The 26,834-nt window shown below is 39.3% G+C and overlaps 1 protein-coding gene across 4 annotated transcripts in view; it reads left to right on the top strand.

Moving 5' to 3' along the window:
- Positions 1 to 5,994: 5,994 nt before the first annotated feature.
- PICALM (phosphatidylinositol binding clathrin assembly protein) overlaps positions 5,995 to 26,834 on the top strand; it is a 113,175-nt gene continuing 92,335 nt past the window's right edge. The window contains exon 1 of one of the 4 annotated variants that reach the window (XM_008587012.1): positions 5,995 to 6,458. In XM_008587012.1, the coding sequence (XP_008585234.1) occupies positions 6,329 to 6,458 (130 nt within the window). In that variant the 5' untranslated portion in view covers positions 5,995 to 6,328. The remainder of the gene's footprint in view (positions 6,459 to 26,834) is intronic. The other 3 variants (XM_008587013.1, XM_008587015.1, XM_008587014.1) reach the window with 3 other exon arrangements.

Raw genomic sequence — 26,834 nt, 5'->3', positions numbered from 1 at the left:
GTTGGCAGTTGCAGGGATCCAACCCTGTACCTTGGTGTTAGCAGCACCATGCTCTAACCAAATGAGCTAACTGGCCAGTCCTTACATTCCATTCTCCACACAGCAACAAGAATGTATTTAAAAAATTTTTTCAGATCATGTCATTCCCCTGTTCAGAGCATCCAGTGACTTCTCATTTCACTCAGAATAAAATCCAAATTCCTGCCAAAGCTCCCTGTATTACTTTCCTATTGCTGCTGTAATAAAATGACCACAAACTTAGTGACAACACAATGGAAATGTATTCTGTTGTCTGATTTTAGACTTCCAACCTCCAGAAGTTACCTTCTTTTAGGTTAGAAGTCTAATGGGGCTAAAAACAAAGTGTCAACAGGACTTATTCCTTCTAGGGACTCCAGGGGAATCAATTCCTTTATTTGTCCAGCTTCTAGATGTGGCTGGCATTCCTTGGCTTGTGGCCACATCACTCCTTTCTCTGCTTCTGTTTTCACACAGCCTTCTCCCTCTGACCTCCTTTCTTCCTCTCATAAAGTCCGTGTTATTACATTGGTCCCACCCAGATAATCCAGGATAATCTTCCCATCCTTAATAATATCTGCAACATCCTTTTATCAAGTAAGATAACAAATTCATAGATTTTGGAGATTAGGACAAGGACATCTTTAGAGGAAAGGGGGCATGCTTTAGCCTGCCACACCCTATACAAAAATCATGAGAAAACCTGTTGATCTTAAAAATCTAGATTTGTTAAAGTTACTGATAAGTGAAAACATCACCGTAACAGTTTTAAGAATGTCTCAAAAGGGAGGAGTTAAGGAAAAATACTTAAAAGATTTGGGAGGGAGCTGGTGTTAGTCATAAGGTAGCTTTATGATGCAGGATGTTAGTAGCCTAGACAGGGATTGGCTAGAAATTGTAAACTAGGTGAATTGCTAGAACATATGAATCTGTGCAAAATTATAATTAAATCAGTTTATCTCTAGTTTATGTTGTAACCTATGGGTCTAAACAAGTTGGTTGTAAGACAATAAAAGTTTTGATAGTTTGTGTTGCATATCATGAAAAGTTACAGTTGATCCATTTTAAAAATCAGTATGGTTCTTACTTAATTTCTCAGTCCCCTTCTTTTTGTCGATCTTCAGCCCAGTCTGGAAGAAATAACACTATTTTCTGGGACATAATCAATCCAGACTGGCATTGCACCAATGCACTGAGTTTTTCATGGTAGTCATTTTGACCATTGTAAGTGTCAGGTTTTCTTGTTCTTTTTGTTGAATGATCTTTTGTAAGTCATCTAGTGTTAACAGTAGCTGTGCCACAGCATTTAAGACTCTGAAGATCATACATCTGGTAACTGCAATGCAGACAGATATTAAGACAAAAAAATTAGAGTTTGCTAGGCATTTCAAAAGCCACATTCCTAGATTTTCAAATTTTACAATGAAAGTATGTGCCATAATCTATTTGGATCTTCCTTATATAATCAATTGTCTTTTTCACTTTAGTTTGGGTAGTGTTTGTTCAACCTCACCAGTGTAGGAAGAATTAGTGCCATATTTGGTAATTGGTAAAGATACAGGTCTTGGGTATACCATGTGTAAAGGACAAGGGTGTCCATTAACAATCAAAGTCTTAATCCAGAGGAAGGGGGATAAAATAGCCAATAAGATAAAGATGTAAAGCCACAGGATAAGCATAAGAATGTGGTAATCAGTGGGGTCTTGTTCCAATGGTCTTGGGTAGAAACAGCCTACTTTATGCAGTCATTGGCTTGTTCCAAGGATCTAGGACTAGCCGTCTATTCACATGGGACATCTACCTCTGGATATTATCTAGATTCCTCAACATGCCTGATAAACCCTTCATTATCTGGCTATATCTTTGAGATCGTTTCCTAAGCCTTTCTCTTCACTCTTTTCTCTGGCCACACCAGCCTTCCTGCTGTTCTGCAAACAAGTTGATCTTGTTCCTGCCTAAGAGCCACTATACTCAATGTTCCCTTTATGTGAAATGATCTTCCCCCAATAGTTGCATTGCCAACTCCCACAATCCACTCAAGTCAAATGTCACCTCCTTAGACAGACTTTCCCTTATCACTCAGTTTAAAGTTCTCTTCCCCTTTTATTCTTGATTCTTTACCCTGCTTAATTTTTCTTCATAGCATTTGTCACTACCTGTATTTGTTTCATATTTATTTCTTGTTATATGTCCCACTTGAAAATAAGCACCACAAAGGCAGGAAACTTCTGTTTTGTTCACTGATACGCCTTCAGAACCTAAAACACCAACCAACATATATAGGTGCTGGTAACTACTTGCTGACTGAATGAATAAATAACTATTCATGCCCCCCATCCCACCTCCGCCACACACACTATGCTCTAGCCGTATACAACTACTTGCAGTTCTCACATGGCTTGTTCTTTTGTATATGTGGTTTACTCTGCTTAGAATAACTTCTTTCTGATTCCCTCATAACTCCTAATCATCCTTCAAGACTCAGCTTAAGTGTCTATGCCCCTGAGAAACCTTCATTGATCCCTCCAAGAAGAATTAGGTGTTCCTTTTCTTCTGTCAGGTAAAGGTATTTCTTGAATAGACCAAGGAAACTGGAACACAGAAAAAACTTAAGCATATTAAGATAAGGTAGGTCGTAATTCCTATCCTTAGAACAATTACATATCTTCTAAATTTCTCCTTATCTTTCAGTTCACAACTGTACATAAACCTCTACGATGATCATTGATTGTTTACATATTTAGAAACTTCTAAAATGTATCTTTGAAAAAAATACAGGGATATTTCTAGCAGAAGCTAGTTTTTTAAAAAGGTAACAAACTTCCTCCTTCTTTGAAAGAACCTCTTCGGTAAAAGTAACAATGAAATAATTTCCTAGAATGTCATTCATAGTAGTGCATAAAAGCGTTTCCTCCTATGTGTTTAGGAATAAATTTTACATTTTTCATAAGGATAAAATATTTAGCTATAGATAGCTAGACCATGCTCCTCTTGACCTCAGATCGGGGTTTACCAGTGCAAAGGCTCGGGCCAGCCAGGGACCCATAGGAGAATAGCAATGATGGCTGACAACATATCTTGAGAATTGGGTAATTCCACTGCTCAATGGACATAGGGCAGCAAACTGGGTACCAAACCACAAATGGATTGCAGATGCACTGAAGGAAGTCATTACAATTTTGTGAAATTTGAGGCACCCATAGGAGAATAGCAATGATGGCTGACAACATATCTTGAGAATTGGGTAATTCCACTGCCCAATGGACATAGGGCAGCAAACTGGGTACCAAACCACAAATGGATTGCAGATGCACTGAAGGAAGTCATTACAATTTTGTGAAATTTGAGGATGGCTTGACAAAAGTGAAGCCTGCTGGTTTAAGAACTGTATGTTCTTGGCAAAAGGATGGTGCTGCAGAATTTCACCAGCCATAGTGAAAAAAGAAAGAAGTGAGGGGGTGTGGGGGAAAGGGAATTGGAGGAGACCAGAAAATTCCTGATATGATACATAAAATGTTAAATATCTATTAGCTTTGCATCTTTTGAGAGTCACCAGATTGAAGCACAGTATTTTGGATTTGGCTGGCAGATGGCGTGCACAGACTTGCTGAGCATATTAGCATTTCATTTGAAACTAGCAAGATTACATATGACTATCATGGTAACAACGTTCATAGAGATTTTTAAACTTCCCCTAACCCTAGTTTAAATATAGGGCCATAATAACATCTTAAAAGGCTTTGTTAATAGATCTTCGGACGGCAAAGAACAGATTCTCAGGATGTAACAGTTTCTTTAAACTGCCCACAAGGCAGCGTCAGTGTCTTTCCATGGAAATCTGGCTCACCCAATAAGAGAAGAGGCCAAATGTAAGAAAGACTAAACCAAGAGAGATGGCAGGTAGTGATGTCTGACTCTTTGAATGGGACTCCTCCATTTACCACTCCTCTCACTTCCTTCTATGGTCTGGATCTTTAATTACCACAGCAAGTCAGCCTTGTAGGGTCAAGCTAATCGCTGTTGACATCATCCTACTACTTCCCTTTTCAAATTCCAGTGAAGCTATGTGTTTCCTGTCCTATTTGACACCCTCCGTAATGAGTACTGGCCGGTTAGTGTCTAAATTTAGACGGGCAGCGACGTGTCAAGGTTCGGAGTAGAGATAAACAAAACCAGGTGACATTTCCAAGCCTCTCAAAGAAAGGGAGCGAAACCTTTCTGGGGTGAGCAAATGGAGACCTTCAGCAGATCCACACTACAGAGAAGTCGGCTGGCAGGTTCAGAAAATAAGCCGACTGGAGCCTTTTCCTTTAAGTCAGGAGGACGGCTTTGGGGGCGTTTCCAAACACATTCTTGACTCTGCTAGGAAAGCCCGGGGAGCCAGAGCTCTGACACCCCCTTCTTCAGGGGAAGCTGTGCAGGCGTCTGCACTCCTCTTTGTCAAACTGTTGGTTTAAACCACAGAGGATTGCAGATGCACTGAAGGAAGTCATTACAATTTTGTGAAATTTGAGGATGGCTTGACAAAAGTGAAGCCTGCTGGTTTAAGAACTGTATGTTCTTGGCAAAAGGATGGTGCTGCAGAATTTCACCAGCCATAGTGAAAAAAGAAAGAAGTGAGGGGGTGTGGGGGAAAGGGAATTGGAGGAGACCAGAAAATTCCTGATATGATACATAAAATGTTAAATATCTATTAGCTTTGCATCTTTTGAGAGTCACCAGATTGAAGCACAGTATTTTGGATTTGGCTGGCAGATGGCGTGCACAGACTTGCTGAGCATATTAGCATTTCATTTGAAACTAGCAAGATTACATATGACTATCATGGTAACAACGTTCATAGAGATTTTTAAACTTCCCCTAACCCTAGTTTAAATATAGGGCCATAATAACATCTTAAAAGGCTTTGTTAATAGATCTTCGGACGGCAAAGAACAGATTCTCAGGATGTAACAGTTTCTTTAAACTGCCCACAAGGCAGCGTCAGTGTCTTTCCATGGAAATCTGGCTCACCCAATAAGAGAAGAGGCCAAATGTAAGAAAGACTAAACCAAGAGAGATGGCAGGTAGTGATGTCTGACTCTTTGAATGGGACTCCTCCATTTACCACTCCTCTCACTTCCTTCTATGGTCTGGATCTTTAATTACCACAGCAAGTCAGCCTTGTAGGGTCAAGCTAATCGCTGTTGACATCATCCTACTACTTCCCTTTTCAAATTCCAGTGAAGCTATGTGTTTCCTGTCCTATTTGACACCCTCCGTAATGAGTACTGGCCGGTTAGTGTCTAAATTTAGACGGGCAGCGACGTGTCAAGGTTCGGAGTAGAGATAAACAAAACCAGGTGACATTTCCAAGCCTCTCAAAGAAAGGGAGCGAAACCTTTCTGGGGTGAGCAAATGGAGACCTTCAGCAGATCCACACTACAGAGAAGTCGGCTGGCAGGTTCAGAAAATAAGCCGACTGGAGCCTTTTCCTTTAAGTCAGGAGGACGGCTTTGGGGGCGTTTCCAAACACATTCTTGACTCTGCTAGGAAAGCCCGGGGAGCCAGAGCTCTGACACCCCCTTCTTCAGGGGAAGCTGTGCAGGCGTCTGCACTCCTCTTTGTCAAACTGTTGGTTTAAACCACAGACACGAGGACACCCCTGGGGTAGGTGCGGGGGGAAAGCCAGCCTCGCCGACCCCCGCGCGCCGGCCTCGCCGCCCCTCCCCCGCGCCCCCCTCTGTGACCCCCGCGGTCCCGGCCTCAAGCGACCTGTTGGCAGGGAGAGTCACGTGACGCGGCCGGCCGCACACTCCCCCGGGGCGGGCCTCCTGTTGCGCCCGCCGGGCGGGTTCCACCACGTAAAGCGCGGGCGCCGCCCCGCTCTTCCCTCGCCGAGCGAGGGAGGGCGGGCGTCGAAGAGGAAAAGGAAGGGAAAAGGGGCGGGAGAAGGGAGGAGGGGCGGCGCCCGAGCCACGTGACCCGGGGGCAGCCCGGAAAGCTCCGAGGAGGAGCCTGGCGCCGCCATTTTCCTGCAGCTGCCTGTCCCTCTTACCCTGCCTGGCTCCAGCTGACCAGGGAAGGGGTGGGCTGAACTGAGGCGGGGGCAAGGGAGTGCCCGACATCGTGTCCGACCTCGCGGGTGACACGAGCCGGTTCTCTCCGGGCTGGGTGGCAGCGCGCGGCCCTGAGCCCCGCCCCAGGCCGGCAGGCGGGGAAGAAGCCGGTGGGGGTAGGGGGTGCGGTGGGGGGTGGGGACCCTCCGACGCTTGGGGGTCCCAGTCCCCGCCGGCTGCCGAGCGGGAGGGGTGGTGGAGGAGCCGCAGAGATGTCCGGCCAGAGCCTGACGGACCGTATCACCGCCGCCCAACACAGTGTCACCGGCTCCGCCGTATCGAAGACAGTATGCAAGGCCACGACCCACGAGATCATGGGGCCCAAGAAAAAGCACCTGGACTGTGAGTGAAGCCGCCCGCGGCCCCCTCCCCGCGACCCGCGTGCTTCTCCCCATCTCTTCTCTTTCCCCCTTCAGCTGCCTCTTCCCTCCCTGCGTCTTATCTGGCACTGCGAGTCCTGTGCCCGTCGAGCTGTGTTCTTTTTGCTTCCATCACACCTGCCTTCACGGCCTCCATTCCTCCTGTTCCCTATCTAAAAATCTCTGACAAGCTACTCCTCTCCCGGTTCCTAGGGGACCCTCACCTACCTCTCTGCCCGGTGCGCCACCACACCTCTTCACACCCGGCCAACTTGCCTCCCCACAGAGCTTCTCACCCCCTACCTCTCCCGTCTACTGCAGCCTTCTGCTCTTCCATCCCACCCGTTCCGGGCCGTCTCGTCTCCCCGCTTGCTCCACATCTCACTGCCCCATTGTTTCCTTATTAGCCTTTTTCTGGTTTCCGTAAACGCCTGGTTCCGTGGACCCAGATCTCAGTTACTCCGCAGCCCTCAGGGCTGCCTCCTTTGAAGTGATTCCCACTTCCTTTGCTCCACTAGGCTTCTCCCTTCCCTTCCCGGCTCCCCCCCATCCCCCAGCCCATTTGGTTTACCTTTCTTTGCCTCTGTAGCTTAAGTTCCTTCGACTCATTTTAAATATCATACCCAGTACCCGGCTTTTATCCCAGATTACCTTCTTCGCGGGAGTGAAAATAAAGGGATTCAGTTTGGTGTAGGAAAAGATTTGTGGAAAGTTGGGATTTTTATTTGCCTCTGGTGGATGGAGTTCAATCATTGTATCGTCGATACTTTTTTAACTAGGGTGAATTGTGAATGTCGGCCACCCCCTCTCCCCGCCCTTTTTTTTCCCCAAATGGGGATGTGGGAAAAGGCTTTGCTGATATTGGTATCAGTTCCTGGAACTGTTACCCAGGCGGTTTGAATTTAGAAGCTTGAGCGTGAAGCACAGACTGTTGGAATTCAAAATGAATTAATAAGTTTACCTACAGATAACATACATCTCTTTAAAAACATTGGTAAAGAGGTGTTTGATGATGCTTGAGTTTGGATGTTTTAATTGATGCTGATTATCGTTTGAGGAACTAACTACGGCATAGTATTACTCCATTCACTACTTTAGATACAATTAATAGAGCTAACTCCTCCCAACTTTTTTCAAGCCTGGAAGCCACCTGTAATGTCTTCCTTTTTCTTTGCGCCTCTTTACCTCAGGGTACAAAGCTCAAGCTTTGTAGGCACTCTCTCAAGCTTTGAGTCAGTGGAGCTTTGACCTGAAACTTTTCAGGAAAAAATAGGAAAATAGTCACAATTGTAAGTTCTCTTTTTATGATTTCTGGCCGTATTATCCTGACTCACTTTCATCATACGTGCAAGTTACTTTCCTTTACCGTTTGAAGCAAGAGTGAGCATGTCCTGAAAGGGAATTCACTGTCAGGAGTCCTGTTTTTGATTTCTCGTTTGGACTTTGGCTGTAAGATTTGCACTTTAAAAAACATGTATAAAACGTGAATTCTTCCAAGACACTTTGCTCGTGAAGTACTGTTAGAACAAGTTATTGCTACAGACAAACCCATTATTCATTGTGATTTGTTCATCCGCTTTGGAAAAGTTTTTTAAAAATCATTATTGCTTGATTTTCTATGATACTCATGCGGGCTGCTTCTTAACTGTCAGCCCGTGCCTGCTTACTTGGTGACACTGTTATAAACAGAAAAGTTTTTTAAATACACCATGAGGCCATAAATGACTTTCTGATTTATCTGATATTTGGAGTAGATATTTCTATTGTTTAATTCCTTTCAAATGACTACTTGGTTTGCCCTATCATATCTTACAGTTTGCCCTAACACTGTGTTAATTCTTTTGTTAGATTTTCATGATTTTTTGTGTTTGGTATGGGGGGGGGGGGGGGGGGTGAAGAAACTACTTGTGACCTTGTGAACTATTGTCTTCCCTCACTCAAAATGATAAATTATAACAAAAATAGATGTAGCTCTTATAAGTCTTTATAAAGGTTTATTTCAAATGTAGCAGTGGTTCTTTTAACACATTTCTAAAGAGGGTAGAAAATAGGTTAGAAGAGTGGTATTTGCTTGTGGTTTTATATATGTTAGCCTTTTCTCTTGTAATAACCCCTACTGCAGATGCTAACTGGGATTAGGTTTGGAATATAATCTCACATTTGTAATTCTTTTTCTCTACCACTGCTGTGTTTACAAGCTCCCACTTTTTAAGAACTTGAATATACCTGGTAATGTTTGACTATTTTTTTTAAGTATGAATAAGGTTGCCACTATTTCTTTTCAGTGAGGTTTTAAAATATAGTCATGCTATTTTCCCTGTATTGTTTAAAATGCCTGTGTAACCAGTTCTCACTAATGAAATAAATTTAAGTAAAGTCTGACCAGTGAGTAGTTTACTAAACACCTTCCTCCCACACACTTCAACATGCTTTGAGAAAATTGAAAAGGCTTCTACAGAAAGTTCTTGGTGTTGACATTCATGAACTTTCAGGCTTCAATATAGAGATCTATGATTTCAAGTATTATTTCCTCTTTTAGGAATTTTTCTTTATAGTGAAAGCTTAGTTCTCTTGCACCTTTTAATGCCTGCAACAACTAATGCTTGCTTATTTGAACCTAATGAAAACAATTTCATTTTAAAAATGGCAGCACTTAACAAAAATATTCTTAGGACTGTTGTCTTATCTGTAGGCCCTTAGAATGTAGAGGTGGTTTCTGTGCACTTCCTCACCAGGATCTTTCCGTATTAGGAAGTGATTATTACAATCCACGAAGTATGGCTTAATCCATACTCTATTATGTACTTGTTGAAGAAAGATCTTTTTGCTTTGCTTATACTGTAGGTATTAGTGGATAATTAATTGTGTTAACTAGTGGCCCTAGTGAGAAAAGAGGTGTCACGCTTGAAACATTTGTAAGAATAAACATGATTTCCATTTAATTTCAGGCCTTCAGTGGTCAAAAGGAAGGATAGTAGCCCTTATAAATTGGAAGGACTTCACTTTTCCAGGCATTTATTAACCATTATCTCATTTAATTCTCACAGCTGGTGATGGAGGACAATCCATATGCATAGAAGGTGGAATTTGTATTCGGATTAGTGGTTATACATAACAATCAAAAATGTATATAAAATGCCAAATGTACCTGAATTAATTCCCTTTTTAGGCAGATCTAACGCCATTTAAAGAGGGCATAGAATGCTTGAAACATCCATAGTGATTGAAGCATAGACGAAACATAGTTTTTAGTTTATAACTTATTAATTAAATATTCTTATCTGATTTCACAACTTTTAGTCTTACCCTATTTTTTGATATGAATTCTTAATTTTCTTTTTTCTCTCATCCAAGTATTAACCAGACTCAACCCTGCTTAGCTTTCTAGATCAGACAAGGTGGGGTGCATTCAGTGTGGTATGGATAGACTTAATTTTCTTTTTTCTCTCATCCAAGTATTAACCAGACTCAACCCTGCTTAGCTTTCTAGATCAGACAAGGTGGGGTGCATTCAGTGTGGTATGGATAGACTTAATTTTCTTTTTTCTATACTTGTTTAATTTATTGTACTTGGGCATTTACATTTTGACATTTTTCACTGAGATGTAATATTTATGATAGTGGCTATAATGTCTTCATTTTTTTTATCCATATTTTTCCCAGTTATTTTCCAGGGACACTCTATTTCAACCACAGTCTGGCTTACTTGTTGTAAAACAAAATCAAGATCCAGTTCTTGTTAAGTGTCCATTATAAACATATCACTGTGGTAGATACAACATGGGTATTTGTGTGTGACGAACTCAATCTAGACCCTGCCTAATTTTAACTGGAAACAATTTTTTAAAAAGTAGGAATCTGAATGCTTTGAATATGTAAAGGTGGAATTTGTATTTGTGTTAGTGGTTTGTATAAACATTGAAAATGTATATAAAATATAAAATGAATTAATTCCCTTTTTAAACAGATGTATGTATTGGGTTTCAATGTCTTAATGACATCTTTATGGGTGCTTAGTTTGAGTATTGTCAAGAAGGTAACTGGGATCTGATTTCCAAGAAGATCCATATAAGGAAGGCATAAAGTGGAAGATGTCTCTTGTTTAGAAATAAAGTAACTCGGGCCAGCCCGTGGCTCACTTGGGAGAGTGCGGTGCTGATAACACCAAGGCCACGGGTTCGGATCCTATATAGGGATGGCTGGTTAGCTCACTGGGTGAGCGTCGTGCTGACAACACCAAGTCAAGGGTTAAGATCCCCTTACCGGTCATCTTTTAAAAAAAAAAAGAAATAAAGTAACTGGTGCTTTTCAAAAGAATCTTGTTTTAAAAAGAAAGTTACTTTGTTGTTAATGCATGGGTTTACTGTTCTTTTCCATAGGAATTAACCATATGATTTATATTTTCATTTTTATTATTTGGCTTGTTCTGTTCCTTAATACTTAGTCTTTAATAGTTCTGAAATACAGAAAATAATAACTGAGTGATCAAAGTGGTAGTAACAGTAAGGTTTGACTTCATATGTGAAACACCTGAGTTATATAGTAGAACTCCACAAATGTACATTTTTCCTCCTAGACATATCTAGTTATGTTTCTAAATAATGTGTATTTTAAAAGAGGTCTAAAGAGAACTTGACATTAGCCTATTTTTGTATCCACCTTATTTGTAATTAGCAAATGAATTCTAAAATATCTTTGTAAAGTAATTACACTTTACTGGTGGACTTATTTGTTAAAGAATACTTAATATTAGACTTTGGGCATTTATGCTTTTTATGTTTATTATGTATTTTATGTATCTGGATAATTTTTAAAGGCATCTGAATTTAGAGTGTCTGGTCAGAAGTGAAACACTTCATATGAAGGGACTTGGCTTTTTTCTTACATATGATTTGTGAAGCATTTGTATAAATCTACTTTGATGTTTTAAAAATACACTGATGGTTAATCCATTTTAATTAATCATCAGAATTGCTTTAATTTAAATAAAATTGTTTATTTTGACCTTGATCATCATTTAGAATATTTAATGAGAAAGTTCACCATAATGTATATAAAGTTTTTTCTGTTCTGTTTTCTTCAGTTCCAAAGTGCTTAATTTTAAGATTTCTCCCTTACAATCAAAGAAGTAAGAAAAATAAACTTTTTTTTTTTTTTTTTAGAAAAGGGAAGAAAGATAAAAGGGAAGGAGAGAAGGAAGGAAAAAGGAAGAAATGAAAGAAGGTAGGGAGGAGAGAGAGAGAGAGGCAGAGAGGCAAAGACTAAAGGAAAAATGCCCCCAGATGCCCCTGGACAGAGCTGGAGCCTCTGCTTTCTGCCCGGCCTTTGCTCAGACTCTTGGCATTGTAAGAATGTTCCGTCACAGTCTCTAGGCTGGACCTTGGCCTCTTTCTACACGTTCAGAAGCACTGGCTAATGAATTGGATATTGCTTTCTGGTCCATCTCTCTTAGCCTATAGCTAGTTCCCCTCCGTGGCCCTCACTTAGCGGTGGTGTCAGGAGTGATGTGGAGGCTGACCTTTTCCCATCACTGTCCCGCACACCTCATTAACTTCTGCTTGAAGCTGGACATGACTATTATGGAGTAGAAAAGCTGTCACGTTTTTCAGAGAGCAGAGCAATGTACAGTTTCCCAGAAGTTCCTGACCTGGGAGTTCTCTCCTGTAGCTCTCAGAGGTTGCTCCCGTGCCTCGCTCAGCCAGTGAGCGGGAACCGGTCTGTACATGGGATCCGAACCCTCGGACGGGAGCGCCGCCCCGCGTCCCAAGCGGCGCACTATCCAGTGCGCCACCGGGCCGGCCCAAGAAAAATAAACTTTAAGGCTTCTTGGCAAGAGGTTAGAGCCCTACCAGGAAGAATAGTGTTAGACTTTCAAAGTAAAGGCTTAGTATTTGCTCTTCCTGTTCTTTTGGTGGCTAAAGTGGCATTTCTGTTACTTTGTGTTCTGTCTCAGTATGTTCCCAGTTAAACTGCTTTATATATTTCTCTAGAGAATTGAAATAACTGGACTTGACCTTTTAGAATTTTGTGTGTTCATTGGGTATGTGGTTCTTTTTGTGCAGAATCATTCTGGACAGATTTGACTAATGATATTCCTTTAAAAGAGAATCTTGATGAACCTAAATCTTTGCGTTAAAAGTTTGCATTATAATTTGCAGATTATCAGAATATTAAGGGTTTCTCAGATTACATTAGTATACAGGTAGCAAGAGACCTGTTCTTTGTGCTTATGGCTAGATTGACTTTATATTGAACAAATATTTGTTTATGCTTATTTTGTGCTGGGTACCACACTGAACACTTCATATTTGTTAACTTATTTATTTCCTTTAACAGCTTTATGAGAGAGGTTCTGTTATTATCCCCATTTTACTGAAGTGGAAACTAAAGCAGTGTGAAGTTTAGTAATTTGCCCAAGGTAACAGGAAGAGAGGGGAACTGGGATTTGAGTCCAAGCGTGCAGTCTAACGTCAGAGTTTGTGCTGTCCTCTCAGCGCGACTTTTAACATAATGATTTTCTATGCCAGAAAGTGAGTAAACTATATTCATTTATTCATGGCAGTGTTTTTATTTTATTTTATTTTTAATAGACTTTATTTTTTAGAGCAGTTTTAGGTTGATAGCAAAATTAAGTGGAAGGTAGAGATTTCCCATGTACTCTCTACTCCCACACATGCATAGCCTCTCCCATTATCATCATCCCCCAATAAAGTGGTACATTTGTTGCAATTGATGAACCTACATTGACACAACATTAGCACCCAAAGTCTGTAGTTTACCTTAGGGATCACTCTGGGTGTTTTATATTCTGTGGGTTTGGACAAATGTATGACATATATCCACCATTGTTGTAGTATACAGTGTAGTTTAACTGCCCTAAAAAACCTCTGTGCTCCACCTTCTCCTCTCCCGTCCCCAACCCCTGGCAACCACTAATCTTTTTACTGTCTATAGTTTTGCTTGTTCTAGAATGTCATATATGTGGAATCATATAGTATGTATACTTTTCAGGTTGGCTTCTTTCACTTTAGTGATATGCATTTCAGTTTCTTTTTTGTCTTTTCATGGCTTGATAGCTCATTTCTTTTTAGCTCTGAATAGTCCACTGTCAGGATGTACCACAGTTTGTCCACTTACTGAAAGACATCTTGGTTGTTCTCAAGTTTTGGCAATTATGAATAAAGATGCTATAAACATCCGTATGTGTGGTTTTTGTGTGGATGTAAGTTTTCAGTTCATTTGGGTAAATACCAAGGAGCACAATGCTGGATTGTATGCTAAGAGTATGTTTAGTTTTATGAGAAACCGCCAAACTCTTCCAAAGTGACTATACCATTTTACATTCCCACCAGTAATGAATGAGAGTTCCTTTTGTGAATATCTTCACCAGTATTCGATGTCACTTTTCTCGATTTTGGCCTTTCTAATAGGTGTGTAGTAGTATCTCATTGTTTTAATTTGCATTTCCCTGGTGATGTGTGGAGCATCTTTTCACATGCTTACTTGCTCTCTGAGTATCTTTTTTGGTGAGGTGTCTGTTAAGATCTTTTGCTGGTTCTAAAAGTTTCTTTGTTTTCTCACTGAGTTTTAAGAGTTCTTTGTACATTTGAGACAACAGTCCTTTATCAGATAAATCTTTTGCAAATATTTTCTCCCAGTCTGTGGCTTGTCTTTTCATTTTCTTGACAGTGTCTTTTGCAGAGCAGAATTTTTATTTTTTAATGTTTTGATTTTTTTGGCAGCTGGCCAGTATGGGGATCAAACCCTGGACTGTGGTGGTGTCAGCACCAGCTCTACCCAACTGAGCTAACCAGTCAGCTTTCTTAATTTTAACAAATCCCAGTTTATCAGTTCTTTCTTTCATGGATCATGCCTACAGTGTTGTATCTAAAATGTCATCACCAAACAGAAGGTCATCTAAATTTTCTCCTGTGTTACCTTTTAGGAGCTTTATAGTTTTGCATTTTACATTTAAGTCTGTGATCCATTTTGTTAATTTTTGTGAAGGGTATAAGATCTGTGTCTAGATTTATTTTTTTGCATGTGGCTAACCAGCTGTTCCGGTACCATTTATTAAAAAGATTATCTTTGCACCATTGTATATTGCCTTTGCTCTTTTGTTGGCAGCGGTTTGTTAAGTGTGGTCCAAAGACTCCTGGGTGTCCCTAAGACCGTTTCAGCAAGTTTGTGAGGTCAAAACTATATTCAGAGCTGTCTGGTTAGTTGGGTAGAGAGCGGTATTATATCAACAATGTCAAGGGTTCAGATCTCCTCACCAGCCAGCTGCCAAAAAAAGCACAAACAGGGGCCTGGCCCGGTGGCGCACTGCTATAGTGCGCCGCTTGGGAAGCGCGGCGGCGCTCCCGCCGAGGGTTCGGATCCCACATACAGACCAGCCGCTCACTGGCTGAGCGAGGGGCGGGAGCAACACCGAGGGTTGCGACACTGAGGGTTGTGATCCGTTGCCGGTCATGAAAAAAGACAAAAAGGATTTAAAAAAAAAAAGCACAAACAAACAAAAAACTGTGTTCATATACTAAGACATTGCCTTTTTTTTTTTTTTTTAAAGATGACCAGTAAGGGGATCTTAACCCTTGACTTGGTGTTGTCAGCACCACGCTCAGCCAGTGAGCGAATTGAGCGAACCGGCTGTCCCTATATGGGATCCGAACCCGGGGCCTTGGTGTTATCAGCACCACACTCTCCCGAGTGAGCCACGGGCCGGCCCTAAGACATTGCCTTTTCCATTTTCATTCTCTCACCAGTGTACAGCAGCATTTTCCAGATGCTATGTGATATGTGATATTGCAGCAGATTGAAATTAGTAGCACATAATGAGAATTCAGCTGTATTTTACTAATGTAGTAAAGTGTTCTGCAAACTGTAAAACAATGTCAGTCTTTTAAATTTTTGTTTTGGGAAATAGTTATTTTTCATGAAATATTATATAATGGGTTTATTATTTTAAAATGAATTAATATTTAAAAATTTCTCAGCTTTAAATTCTAACTCAGTAAATGTCAATAGAGAAAATCTACATCAAAGCTCTTAGGGTTTCTTAATTTTTAAGAGTAAATAAAGGTTTTTGAGATTATAAAATGCACCTTCTAGGGAAGAGTTTATATTAGAGGGGAGAAGAGGGTGAGTACTTGCAGAGGAACCAGATTTAAGAGATCTTTGAACTCTTCGACTAATTTTGGATTTGATTTTGTAGGTAACAGTGACCCAACCATTGGAAGACTTTGAGCAAGAGCTATGGCATAATTCTTTGATTATGTCATATTGTTAAGTAGATTGGAAGGAATGTACAATGTGACTTGGAAAGGAATCCACTGGGGGCAAAAAATTCTGACAGCAATATCTAAAATTTTTTTCCCATAGGCTTTAGTAAATAATCTGCCATTAATTGGAACTCTTGATCTATTTGTCCTCCTTTTCTTTTTTTTTTTTTAACATTAAAGTCATCCGTTTTCATGAAAGCCAAGCAGATTGTGCCAGAATGAGTTCTTGACTACCAAACTATTAACCTTTGCACATAGCATTCCTTGGGTACAAAATATCTTCCTTGTCCCTGTGTCAAAACAGATCCCTTCTTTCTTTTAAACCTTCTTTAAACTAACTTGCTTTCATTAATACTCAAATTTAAAGTGACCTGTTTCATAAAAACATTACTGAATAACTCCCATGTCTTGTCAGTCCAACATTGTTATCACCATTTATAAAGTTTGTAATTTTGTTAAACTGTAGTTACTATCATGTTTTTATATGTAATTTGGGTTTATGTGTGTTTTCTCGGTAGAATATGAATTGTTCTATACTGTTTTGTATCTTTTCTCAAAGTTCCTGTATCCTCACTGTATCTAGTCAGTAACCCTGTGGTGCTCACTAAATAACTGAATAGTTACACAGTCTCTCTTTATAACTCACACTATTCCATGAACAATTTATGGACATAGCATAGAGGTCTATTCCAATGGACATTTCAAAATATTTTTTATGGCAGCTATCGAAATTACCTGGTTAAAAATTTGTTTATAGTCAATCAGTAGCATTGATAAAAATAACAAATTGCTATGTGTTTTATGGAACTCTTCAGGCATTAAGAGCTTTGTTTTATTTAAAAACTAGGTGGTATTTTCCAAAACATTGTTATAGCAAAATTTTTGATTGTAGCTGCTCAATTTGAACACTATGTTAAAATGCACATTTTTTGAGGACATATTCTTGAAAGTAAAGATGTAATTTTAAGAATTAAACAGGGGACCAGAAATAGATCTGAAATGCTTATTAAAGCTGCTTCCTTGCACAACTCCAGGAGGTGCCAGTCACATTGGAGTCTGTGTGAAGAATGTCTCCTAGAGTATAACTGTAGGGCAGATTCATTTTTGATGTAAGATGAGATAAAGTATACTTAACAGATAATGTGAAAAATGTGGGGAAAAGAACTATGACTGTTTTAGAAGGAAGCCTTATGAGGTATGAGGCAAGGGTTGGGGTGGTAATAGTAGTGATGGTGGTAAAAGTAGGATCTCTAAATCTAGACCATCAGTTGATTTGAGAAGCCAATGGTAATTTCTGAAGTTTTCTCTGAACACTTGGAATTCCAGCGGTGATTTCTGGAATGGTGCTGGTATTGATAGCCATAAACTTACTACTTGAAAGCATCCTAGGGGTCCAAATTTTACTCAAGGGGCATTTCTTCCATGTTGTGGTCAAGGAAGCTAGGCATGCTTTCCAAACTTTTCCCTCACTCAGGATTGCAGGGATATTCAATAGGTGACTTCACAGGATATAGTCAGTTGCTGTATTTTAATGTACATGTTTCTGCTGATTATAGGTCTTATGTGACTATAAACTCTGAGAACATGGGTCATGGGGTGTGTGTGTGTGTGTGTGTATGTTTAAAATTTTATGCGCTGGTCATAGAGTTAGTGATCTTATGGATGCTTAAGAAACACAAATGTTCTATGTTTTAAATGTATCTAATATGCACTAAAATATTATGTTAGTTTAATTAGTTAATTAAACATATAGAAACTTTAAGTATATACCAAAAGGTAAATAGCAGGTGGTATTCATATTGGACAGGGTTGGTAAGCCTTTTTAATGTACTTCAACTCTGCAGAAATTTGATTCATGCATTGTATTGATTAATTTGAAATATTAGTAGTTAACTAATCCAAAAAAAACTAATTAGATGAAAAGGGATTGTGAGGCAAGGTGATATGTATGTGTGTTTATATACATTTTCTGCAATATTTAAATTGAGATAATTTACATAACATAAAATTAACTTTTATTTTTAAATTAAAAAATGTTTTGGGGGGCTCGGTAAATAGCTTTAATGTGTAATAGTAGGCCAGCTGAGGAAGACAAGACCCCCAAGACCCCATCCCTTCTCCCATGATACCCTGGGACCTGCGTGCCTGAGCCGGTTCCATGCCTGCCTTATCCCTGAGGCCCCCAAGTCCCAGGAAAGGGTGGGAAAGGAAGTTGTGTGGCTGGAGGCTCAGCTCCAAACGTTCAGGGAGGCAAACACAGGCTAGTTGAATTTGGCTTTGGAAATATCCATCTCCAGGTGCTGATGTGTAAATTTCTAGTACATTTTCCATCACCCAAGAAAGAAATCCATATCTGTTAGCAGTCATTCCCAATCTGTCCCCAACCCCTACAGCCATTAATCTACTTTTTGTCTATGGCTTTTCCTATTGTGGACATTTCATGTGAATGGAATCATACAATATATGGCCTTTTCTGTCTGGCTTTTTTCACTTAGCATAATTTTTTCATTGTTATACAAGTTTTTGTGTGAACGTATGTTTTCAGTTCTCTTATGTATATAGCTAGAAGTAAAATTGGGTCATATGGTAACTCTGTTTAACTTTTTAGAAACTACCAGACTGGTCTACAAGAGCTGTACCATTTTACCATTTCACCAATGTATGAAGTTTCCAATTTCTCCATATTCTTGCCAGCCCTTGTTATTTATTTTTTTTCTTTTTTAATAAATAGCCATCCTATTAAGGGGACTTTAGAGGGTTTTTGGCAGCTGGTTGGTACAGGGATCAAACCTTGGTGCTATCTGTACCACACTCTAATCAAGTGAGCTTATCTACCAGACACCTCCCCCCCCCATGGGGTGTTTCTGTGTTATCAAACAGTGTTTTAGGATTTTTTACATAAAAGAAGAGGAAGATTGCTGTAGGAGTAATAGTCTTTGCTGTGGTTGGGTAGTGATTTAAATTTTCTGTTTCCATGATCAAGTCAATTTTTTTTTCTCTTTTGGTTGAAAATATGAGGCATTATGGAAGTTGATAAATAAACTTCCAGAGTTAGATTATGTAATATTAGGGCAGTTTGACACACTAAAATTATTCCAAGGCCTACCTATTGTTGGTATATTTGAATTCACAAGTGAGTTTTTAGTCAAATCTTGGCTTTTTATTCTGCTTTTTTTCTCTCTCTTTTCTTCTCATTATTTTGGTTATGTGTGATTGTTAAAAGTGAATTCCTGATAGTCTTTGATTTTAGAGTTTGTGTAATTTGTGCAGTAGTCTACATCTATCATATAAAGATAGTGAGAAATAAAGTATATACCTTTAATGAGCTATTTCGAATGAGGGGGAGGGGACTTCTTCCTGTTACCTATACAGCAGCTATGCATTTTTGTTTCCTGGTCTCAATGCTGTTTTTAGGAGGTGTTGGGAAAATAGAATAATTTTAATCAGGGCCCCTCACCTCAGGTCCGGTTGGGCACGGTGTGGCCTGTTCTTTGTAAACAAATCGTGTGGGGGGGGGGGGGGGGGTTAGGGCACATGCATCGCGCTGCTGACTAGGATGGTGTTGACTGCCTCTGGCGTCCACCCTGCACAGCCATGCTTTCCAACCTATCGCTCCAAGGATCTTTTTGCTGGTTACCTAGCTCATAGACCTGCATATGAGAGGTCTGGTGACCCAGTGGGGGGGGGGGGTGGAGTTAGTGCACATGCATCGCGCTGCTGACTAGGATGGTGTTGACTGCCTCTGGCGTCCACCCTGCACAGCCATGCTTTCCAACCTATCGCTCCAAGGATCTTTTTGCTGGTTACCTAGCTCATAGACCTGCGTATGAGAGGTCTGGTGACCCAGTCTGGGATATGAGGGGTCTGGGGACCCAGCCTAGTGTGTGAGGGGTCTGGGGACCCAGCCTGGCATATGAGGGGTCTGGAGACCCAGCCTGGCATGTGAAGGGTTTGTGACCCAATCTCACAACGGGCTTGAGGGGTCTGTGAGCTCCAGACCCAGCCCTAGCTCAACAGTTGGTCCAGTTGGCAGGATTATGGGCAGGTAAAAAGAGCTTGACAGGAGACCTACAAAGACCGATGAGTTTATCATTTTGTGAGATGTTATTTTTCTTGGAAAGGACCTGAGTGGAAAAATGGGAATCTTTTTTTATTTCATGGTGTTATTTTAGAAGAATTCCTTGGAAAACTTTGTTAAAAATCTTTTGCTTGCTATATGATTAAGAATGTAGGGCAAAAATTCTGAGATTGAGTTCTGTTTAATATTGAGTAGGCCCGATGCAAACCCTGGTCAGAAGCAGTAAAGGGTACTAAGGGAAAATGATCAAGGTCCAGAAAAGAATATAAAGATGTGACACTTGATCCTTATGTTAAAGGAACATGAGGTCTAATTGTAAAATGTATAAACATACAAGTGTAATGTGTTGAGATAAATGCCTAGTACTTTTTACATGAAGTATCAAAGTAGGAGAGGAAATAATTAACTTTGAAGGAGGTTAGTGAAGGCTTCACAGAGGTGGTAACAGGACTTTTAAAGATGAATATTGATTTGCACTTGGACAAAGAGGTTCCTTCTGAATTAGCATATGCAAATGCCCTGGAGGCAAGAAAGAGCTTTATGGGTATGTTTGTAGTTCTGTATGTAGGAATGCAAAGTAAGTGTTAATGGGATTAAGGGGAGATGAGGCTGGAGAGGGAGCCCTTAAAAGTCTTATAGGAGTGGTAGTTAACTTGATAGACTCTGGTGTCTTCAACCCTCCTCCCCAAATCTTCATTTTAGAGTCCATTTTCTCCTGTTTATTAGCTGCTTTCTTAGCTTTAGATGCCAGTGCCATGAAACTGGGGAAATAACTTTTTCCTTTTCCCAAGTAGTTTTGAGGTAGGATTGTTGAGAGGAATAGGAATGGAAAGGACTGAATGCATGATCCCATTGCTGGTACAGGGTGCTAAATGTGCTTTAGCTTTTAAGACCTGAAGTTGGACCTCCGAATATTGTTATACGTAGTGGTTTGTGTCTCTAAATAAATAAAATCAGATATACAGTGATCTCATGGCTTTTGTGGGCTTCCCTGGAAATTTAGGTTATTTTGAGTTCCATATTTATCACTGAACTTAGTATGACTGAAAAAGGTTTGATAAACCAATTTAAAGTCAACAAGATTTTTGAGGTCTGTTTGATTTATTTAAGTATTGACATGTATTTATTTGCATATGATACGTTAATTATCAGTCATCCTCACATTTTTTAAAGCTGAATCTCTACCAAACAATACTTTATTAGTCTTATGGAAATTAACATACTCATTAGCAATTACATATTGAGTGTTGTTAAAATAAAAATTTTAGACAAATTAAATATAGCAGAGTTTATTTGAGCAAAGAAGGGATTCATGAATTGGGCAGCACCCTAACCCTGTAAAAGTTCAGAGTTTCATCCAGCAACTTGGGCAGGCAGTGTTTATAGACAGAAGAAGGAAATGATTACAGAAATAGCCTGATTTGTTACAGCTCCCATTTTCCTTACTTTGGCATGGCTGAACAGTTTGCAGCCTGTGATTGCCTGAAAGCTTGGTTGCTACGATTGGCCAAGAATTGCTTAGGCTACAAGAATAAACTCAAGTTAGGTTACACTTGGATATACAGAGGCAGCTTAGGCCAAATTTAATTAATAGTATTTACTATATATTCAGGTTACTGTGTTGAGATAACTGAGAAATCTAAAAGTGAAATCGCTGATCATGTCCTCAGTCTAGTAGGGAAGATGACATATACAAGTAGCTGTTTTACCAGGCATTGTGAGATAAGTACAGATCAAATGACATTAAAAATCAGAGGAGAGAGATAATGCTCTTAATAAGGGGGAGAATTGGACCTTAAATGATAAGCAGTTAGGAGTAGTAGGCATTTCAGGTGGAGGAGGAAAGAGCATGAGCAAACATATTTATAGGCAGGAAAGCTGGAATTGTGCTTGAGGAACAAAGGTACCTGTCTGTAAATGGGGTGCTTTGGGGGGCTATGAGAGGGACGGACAGTTTGGGGTAATGAGAAATACAGGTGGAGATACTGAGGCTAGATTGTGGAGGGAGTATGAATTTTAATCATATGGCCTGTAGATATAGCTTATGCCATGTACCTTTTTACCACTGTAGCTAAAGTTGGACCAAAGTTAGAGCCAGTTTTTCAAAAGTACACTATATATTTTCTGCTGCCAGTGTGAAAATAGGGAAGGTAAGGAGTTTTGCTGAGGATGAGATTTTGCAGCTTTAAACTTTTTATATTAACTTGACTATTATAGACTGAATCAGTAGTGGCAATTTACTGAAGTTTGGGGGATTTCTGAATCTCTAGATTGCACAGGAATTCTTGAAAAAGTCTTCTAAACACAAATAATGTGTACCTAACTTTGATCTAACTTTTTAGTCTTTAGTGTTACACAAAATCTGATAAAATCAGTTGTTAGGATATAACGTACAAAATGGGGAGAATAGCTAAGTTTTAAGGAATCTTTTCTATGTCTTAAGCAATTGATATTCATTAACATAATTAATACTTATAAAAACCTATTCCGTACTTAAACTGAGACAACCAGTAAGAGAAAATAGAGAATAAATCTAACATTTACATGGCAGTGAAGAACCTTGACTGCATGCTAGGCAATCTTAGGAGGGAGCTTTTTTTTTTTGAGAAATATAATTTCTCCAAATATGTAAGATTACATTTGGAAATGGCCACTTTCTATATTTCTTAGGGTAAATTGATATGCTTCAAGAGGAACAAGCCCTGAACTGTGGAATGTGGGTGTTGGCTCTAGCTCCATATGACCTTAGGAAAGTTTCTCACTTAAATTGCTTATTTTCTGGTTTACCTCCTCCTTTTGCTGTTCTGTGATGCTCCATTTGTGTCCCTTCAGCTTTTCTGTTCTTGGCTTGGTGCTTTGTAAAACTAAGATTAGGAATCATTTCTCTATGAGCTTTTGCTTCATCAGAGTGTTTTGTCCTACCTACTAGTATATCATCATTACTTGAAAAACAATTTCAACTTGCATATCTTATTAGTGTTGGTGGGGACGTGTGGCACTGTTTTATGTGATTTTTGTTTTAGGAAGAAATGGCCAACAAAAATGTGAATTATCTTTTACCATTATTAAAAATATGTGAATAATGTAAAATATGAAAAGATTTCCTACCAGCCTTTTCAACCATTTGTCATATGTTTGCTTTTAAAATTTTTTCACTTCTGTCATCCAGGTTGACTAAAGGATATTCATCTTCCTTTCCGGTTTCCCCCATTTAGGCATGCATGTTTGGATTGGATGCCCTTATTTGGTGACGGAGGAAAGGACCCTTTCCTCCACTCAAGTGGCCAAATGAGCCATGCCTGAGAAGCCATTGGTAGCAATTTTAATCAAATTGCTCCCCCATCTCTCTGCAGAGGTGTTTTCTTTTCTCTTTTTTTACTCTCATAGTGTCCTGTTCATGTTTATCTCTCCTGAAAACAGAGACTCTGTTTTATTCATCTTGGTATTCCCAGTACTCGGAATATATAATGCCTGACGTATAAAAGTATCTGTAATGGGTTGACTTATGTCCCCCCAAAACTCACTGAAGTTTGAATCGTGTCCCCCAAGTTTTATGTATTAGAAACTTAGCCCCCACTGTCACTGTTAAGAAGGTGGGAAATCCTATTACCGGGATTGAAAGGTGGAGCCTTGAAGAGGGTGACTGGATTGTAGGACGTGCAGTAGTGAATAGATGAAGAACGGTGGTCAGGGGTGTGGTTCTGAGGGCTTTAGAAGAAGAGGGGAGTCTGTCTCTCTGCTCTCTCTGCTTCCACTGTGTTGCAGTGTGAGACCCCTGGGTCACTGTTGCCACCACCAGATGGACTTTGGACTTCCCAGCCTCAGAAACTGTAAGCAATAAATTTCATTTTCTTTATAAATTACACAGTTCCAAGTATTTTGTTATAAGCAATGGAAATGGACAAAGACAGTATCTTAGTAAATATTTAATAAGTTTTTGATGAAGATGAGAGGTTTATTATATTGGGCTAGTAACTATTTAGTCAATTTTTTGTTTTGTTTTTGAATCTAAGGTTGTTTTTGAATAGAATTACTAGTAAATATTTAATAAGTTTTTGATGAAGATGAGAGGTTTATTATATTGGGCTAGTAACTAGTCAATTTTTTGTTTTGTTTTTGAATCTAAGGTTGTTTTTGAATAGAATTATATTGAAAATACTCATATGATCTTGGTCTTTAACAGTTGGCTCACTTCATAAATTCAGAGTGTTCATGCCAGGATTATGAATTTGTTACCTGTAAAAGGGTGTTACTGGCAGTCCTTTTAACTGTTGCCACAGCCTAAGTGGTCTACACTGGCTAATTGTCATTTGTTTGTTGGCTGTTGGTGATAATGGGAGCATTAGTTGAGAGTATTTAAGGAGCATCACTAATCCATCACCATATTCTATACCACAGTAACATCATCTTAATATTATTTGGTTAAGTGATGAATTTATGGATGGTTGCCTCAAATCTTATTTTTATCCCTTATTTTAATTTCATGGAACCATAGGAATGTAAGCATTATTATAGTTTCAAGGATCCTTGATTTAGTTTGCTTGTTGGAAGGGCTTATGTGTCTTGAATTTTATGTATACTGTGTCTGTGTATTGTGGAATGGGGAATTGCATATATCTATTTAGTTAATACTAGAACTCTGTAATAGGCTGCATCAGTTTTTCTTGCTATAATTGCTTATACATTGCTGCCATGCAAGCTTTTATGTACCTTTGACAACCATTAAGAGAAGAGAGAGAAAAAAAAGTTTGCTTTTTCTTGCAGTATATGTAGAACTAGTTTTGAATTGACAGTTGAATTGTCAAATAAAGTGTGAGCTGTCCTTTTCGCCTTTTTTTTTTTTTAACCGTTTGTGACTTTAAATAAGCAACTTACTGGTATAGTTTAGAATAATCTTTTGTATTTAGTATATAGTTATACCTAGGAAACTGGTTTTCATAGTTTTGGTACCTTTTTAGCTTCTAAGTTTGTCTGTCTTCAGATTGCATCTTTGAAAAGAGATGGGCAGAAGTTTGGAAAGGTAGCATTTCTCTTAGGTGAGTAGAAAAGAAAACAGATTTCACAAATTGCAGTTACTAGCTTTATTTCAGGTGAGCTGTCTTGGGGAATTTGTCTAGTTTTGATTTATAAGACCAGTGTAAAGATTTGTTGATAAATACAAAATGGAGTGGGTTGCTCTGAAATGAACTTGTTTTTTAAAACTGCGTATCCAGGAAGAAATAAGTTATAGGATAGTTAAATTTTATTATTTGGTGTGGAACTGTAGAAAAGTTTTGGTTGGTTTGTTACATGATGACTTTGTCTTCTATTTTCAGAATTGGAAGACATAACAACATTATCCTTATTTCCATTTGTACATTTCCTTTTAGAAGTAAAAGAAGCTGTTTAATGACTGAGAAATTAAGGGTTAGCAGGTGGTACTTCTTTGTTTTTTTTCTTCTCAATATTAGTTTTTGTAACTTTTCACAGAACTATGTAATTGTGTATTATCAGGTTTGGAATTTGTGTTGAGTATTAATTTAATATAAAGTTTTAGACTTTATAGAGTATAAACCCTCATTTATTTTTGTTCTTTATATTTTTGCAAAATATTGTTTGGACTTGGTAACCTAGAGTAGACACAGGCATTATCTTCAGGTGGTTTCTGGAGCCCGTCACAGGAACCCCGCATAATGAACAACCATAGGACTAACTTAATTAGTTATAGAGTTGCATCTGGCAGCTAAATTAGAAAGGTATTTATAGAGTAGCTCATGAGGCTGAGATTACTCTTTGCCTAAAGGTCCTGTTCAGGGAGAGAACCATTTCTTCCTATCAGGAGATAGGAAACTTTCATAGAATTGCTTTTTCTTTGACTTCTTCATCAGAGTTATGTTTTCCTAACTTAGTGACTAACCAAGGATGTGTTACAACTTTCGAGATGCCTTTTAACATAGTTTACCTCTTCTGCTATTACTTAGAATTGGGAATGATTAGATGTCTAGGGCAAAAGATTACTGGAAAACTGCTCTATATGTTCCTCTGATGTAAAATCACTTAAGGCCTGTTCACCTAAAAATCTGGTGAGTGGACTTAGTTTATTCTGTGACGTTCTTGGTTTCTTTAAACTTGCTTATAAATTAGGACTTGCAGTTTCTGAGTCATTTGGAGATAAGGAATGTCCAAAACTTTTAAAACCTGTTTGCGTGAACTTGGGTTGAATAGTATGCTGCCTTCCTTATATTCTGTCAACTTTAGTTTACTGTAGCCAGGATGAAGGTGATGATGCCAATGAGAAGGATATACTAAACCAGACAAGAGGTGGTGGTTACTGTCTGTACTAGTAATTAGATTTATGAGAACTAAACAAAGAGAATGTGTGAATTTTAAAATAATGAGAGAAGGTGATAACAAGACTCTGACCACTTGGAATGGAGGCAGGGACAGAGAGAGAGAGAGAGAGAGAGAATATGAATGAATGTACATGTATGTATTTCCATCCATCCCTCTAGTGAAAGATTACTGTTTGAAGACTCTAGTTCCAGCACGGCCACTAGTTTGTATTACTTTAGTTAGGCAAGTATTTAAATCTTTCCGATGGAGATAACAGAGCATCCCTTGCCTTGTCACAAGGCTGTTGTAATAATCAGAAGACTAAGGATATGAAGGAATTTTGTAATGTATAAAGAAATATATATGTATAAAGATTTTACCACTCGAAATTGAATGCAGCCGTGGTTAACATTTCTGAGTTGATGAAGAATTTGGGCTTTAGGGCCGGCCCGGTGGCGCACTGGATAGTGCGCCGCTTGGGAAGCGCGGCGGCGCTCCCGTCCGAGGGTTCGGATCCCACGTGTAGACCGGTTCCCGCTCACTGGCTGAGCGAGGCGCGGGAGCAACACCGAGGCTTGCGATCCCGTTGCCGGTCCCCGGTCCGGTACGGGGGCAACACTGAGGGTTGCGATCCGTTGCCGGACACGGAAAAAAAGACAAAAAAAAAAAAAAAAAAAAAAAAAATTTG

Source organism: Galeopterus variegatus, unplaced genomic scaffold (assembly GCF_000696425.1).
Source record: "Galeopterus variegatus unplaced genomic scaffold, G_variegatus-3.0.2 Scaffold4213, whole genome shotgun sequence".
NCBI lineage: Eukaryota > Metazoa > Chordata > Mammalia > Dermoptera > Cynocephalidae > Galeopterus > Galeopterus variegatus.
The sequence above is the reverse complement of the archived record's forward strand: the minus strand, read 5'-3'. Positions and strand labels throughout refer to the sequence as shown.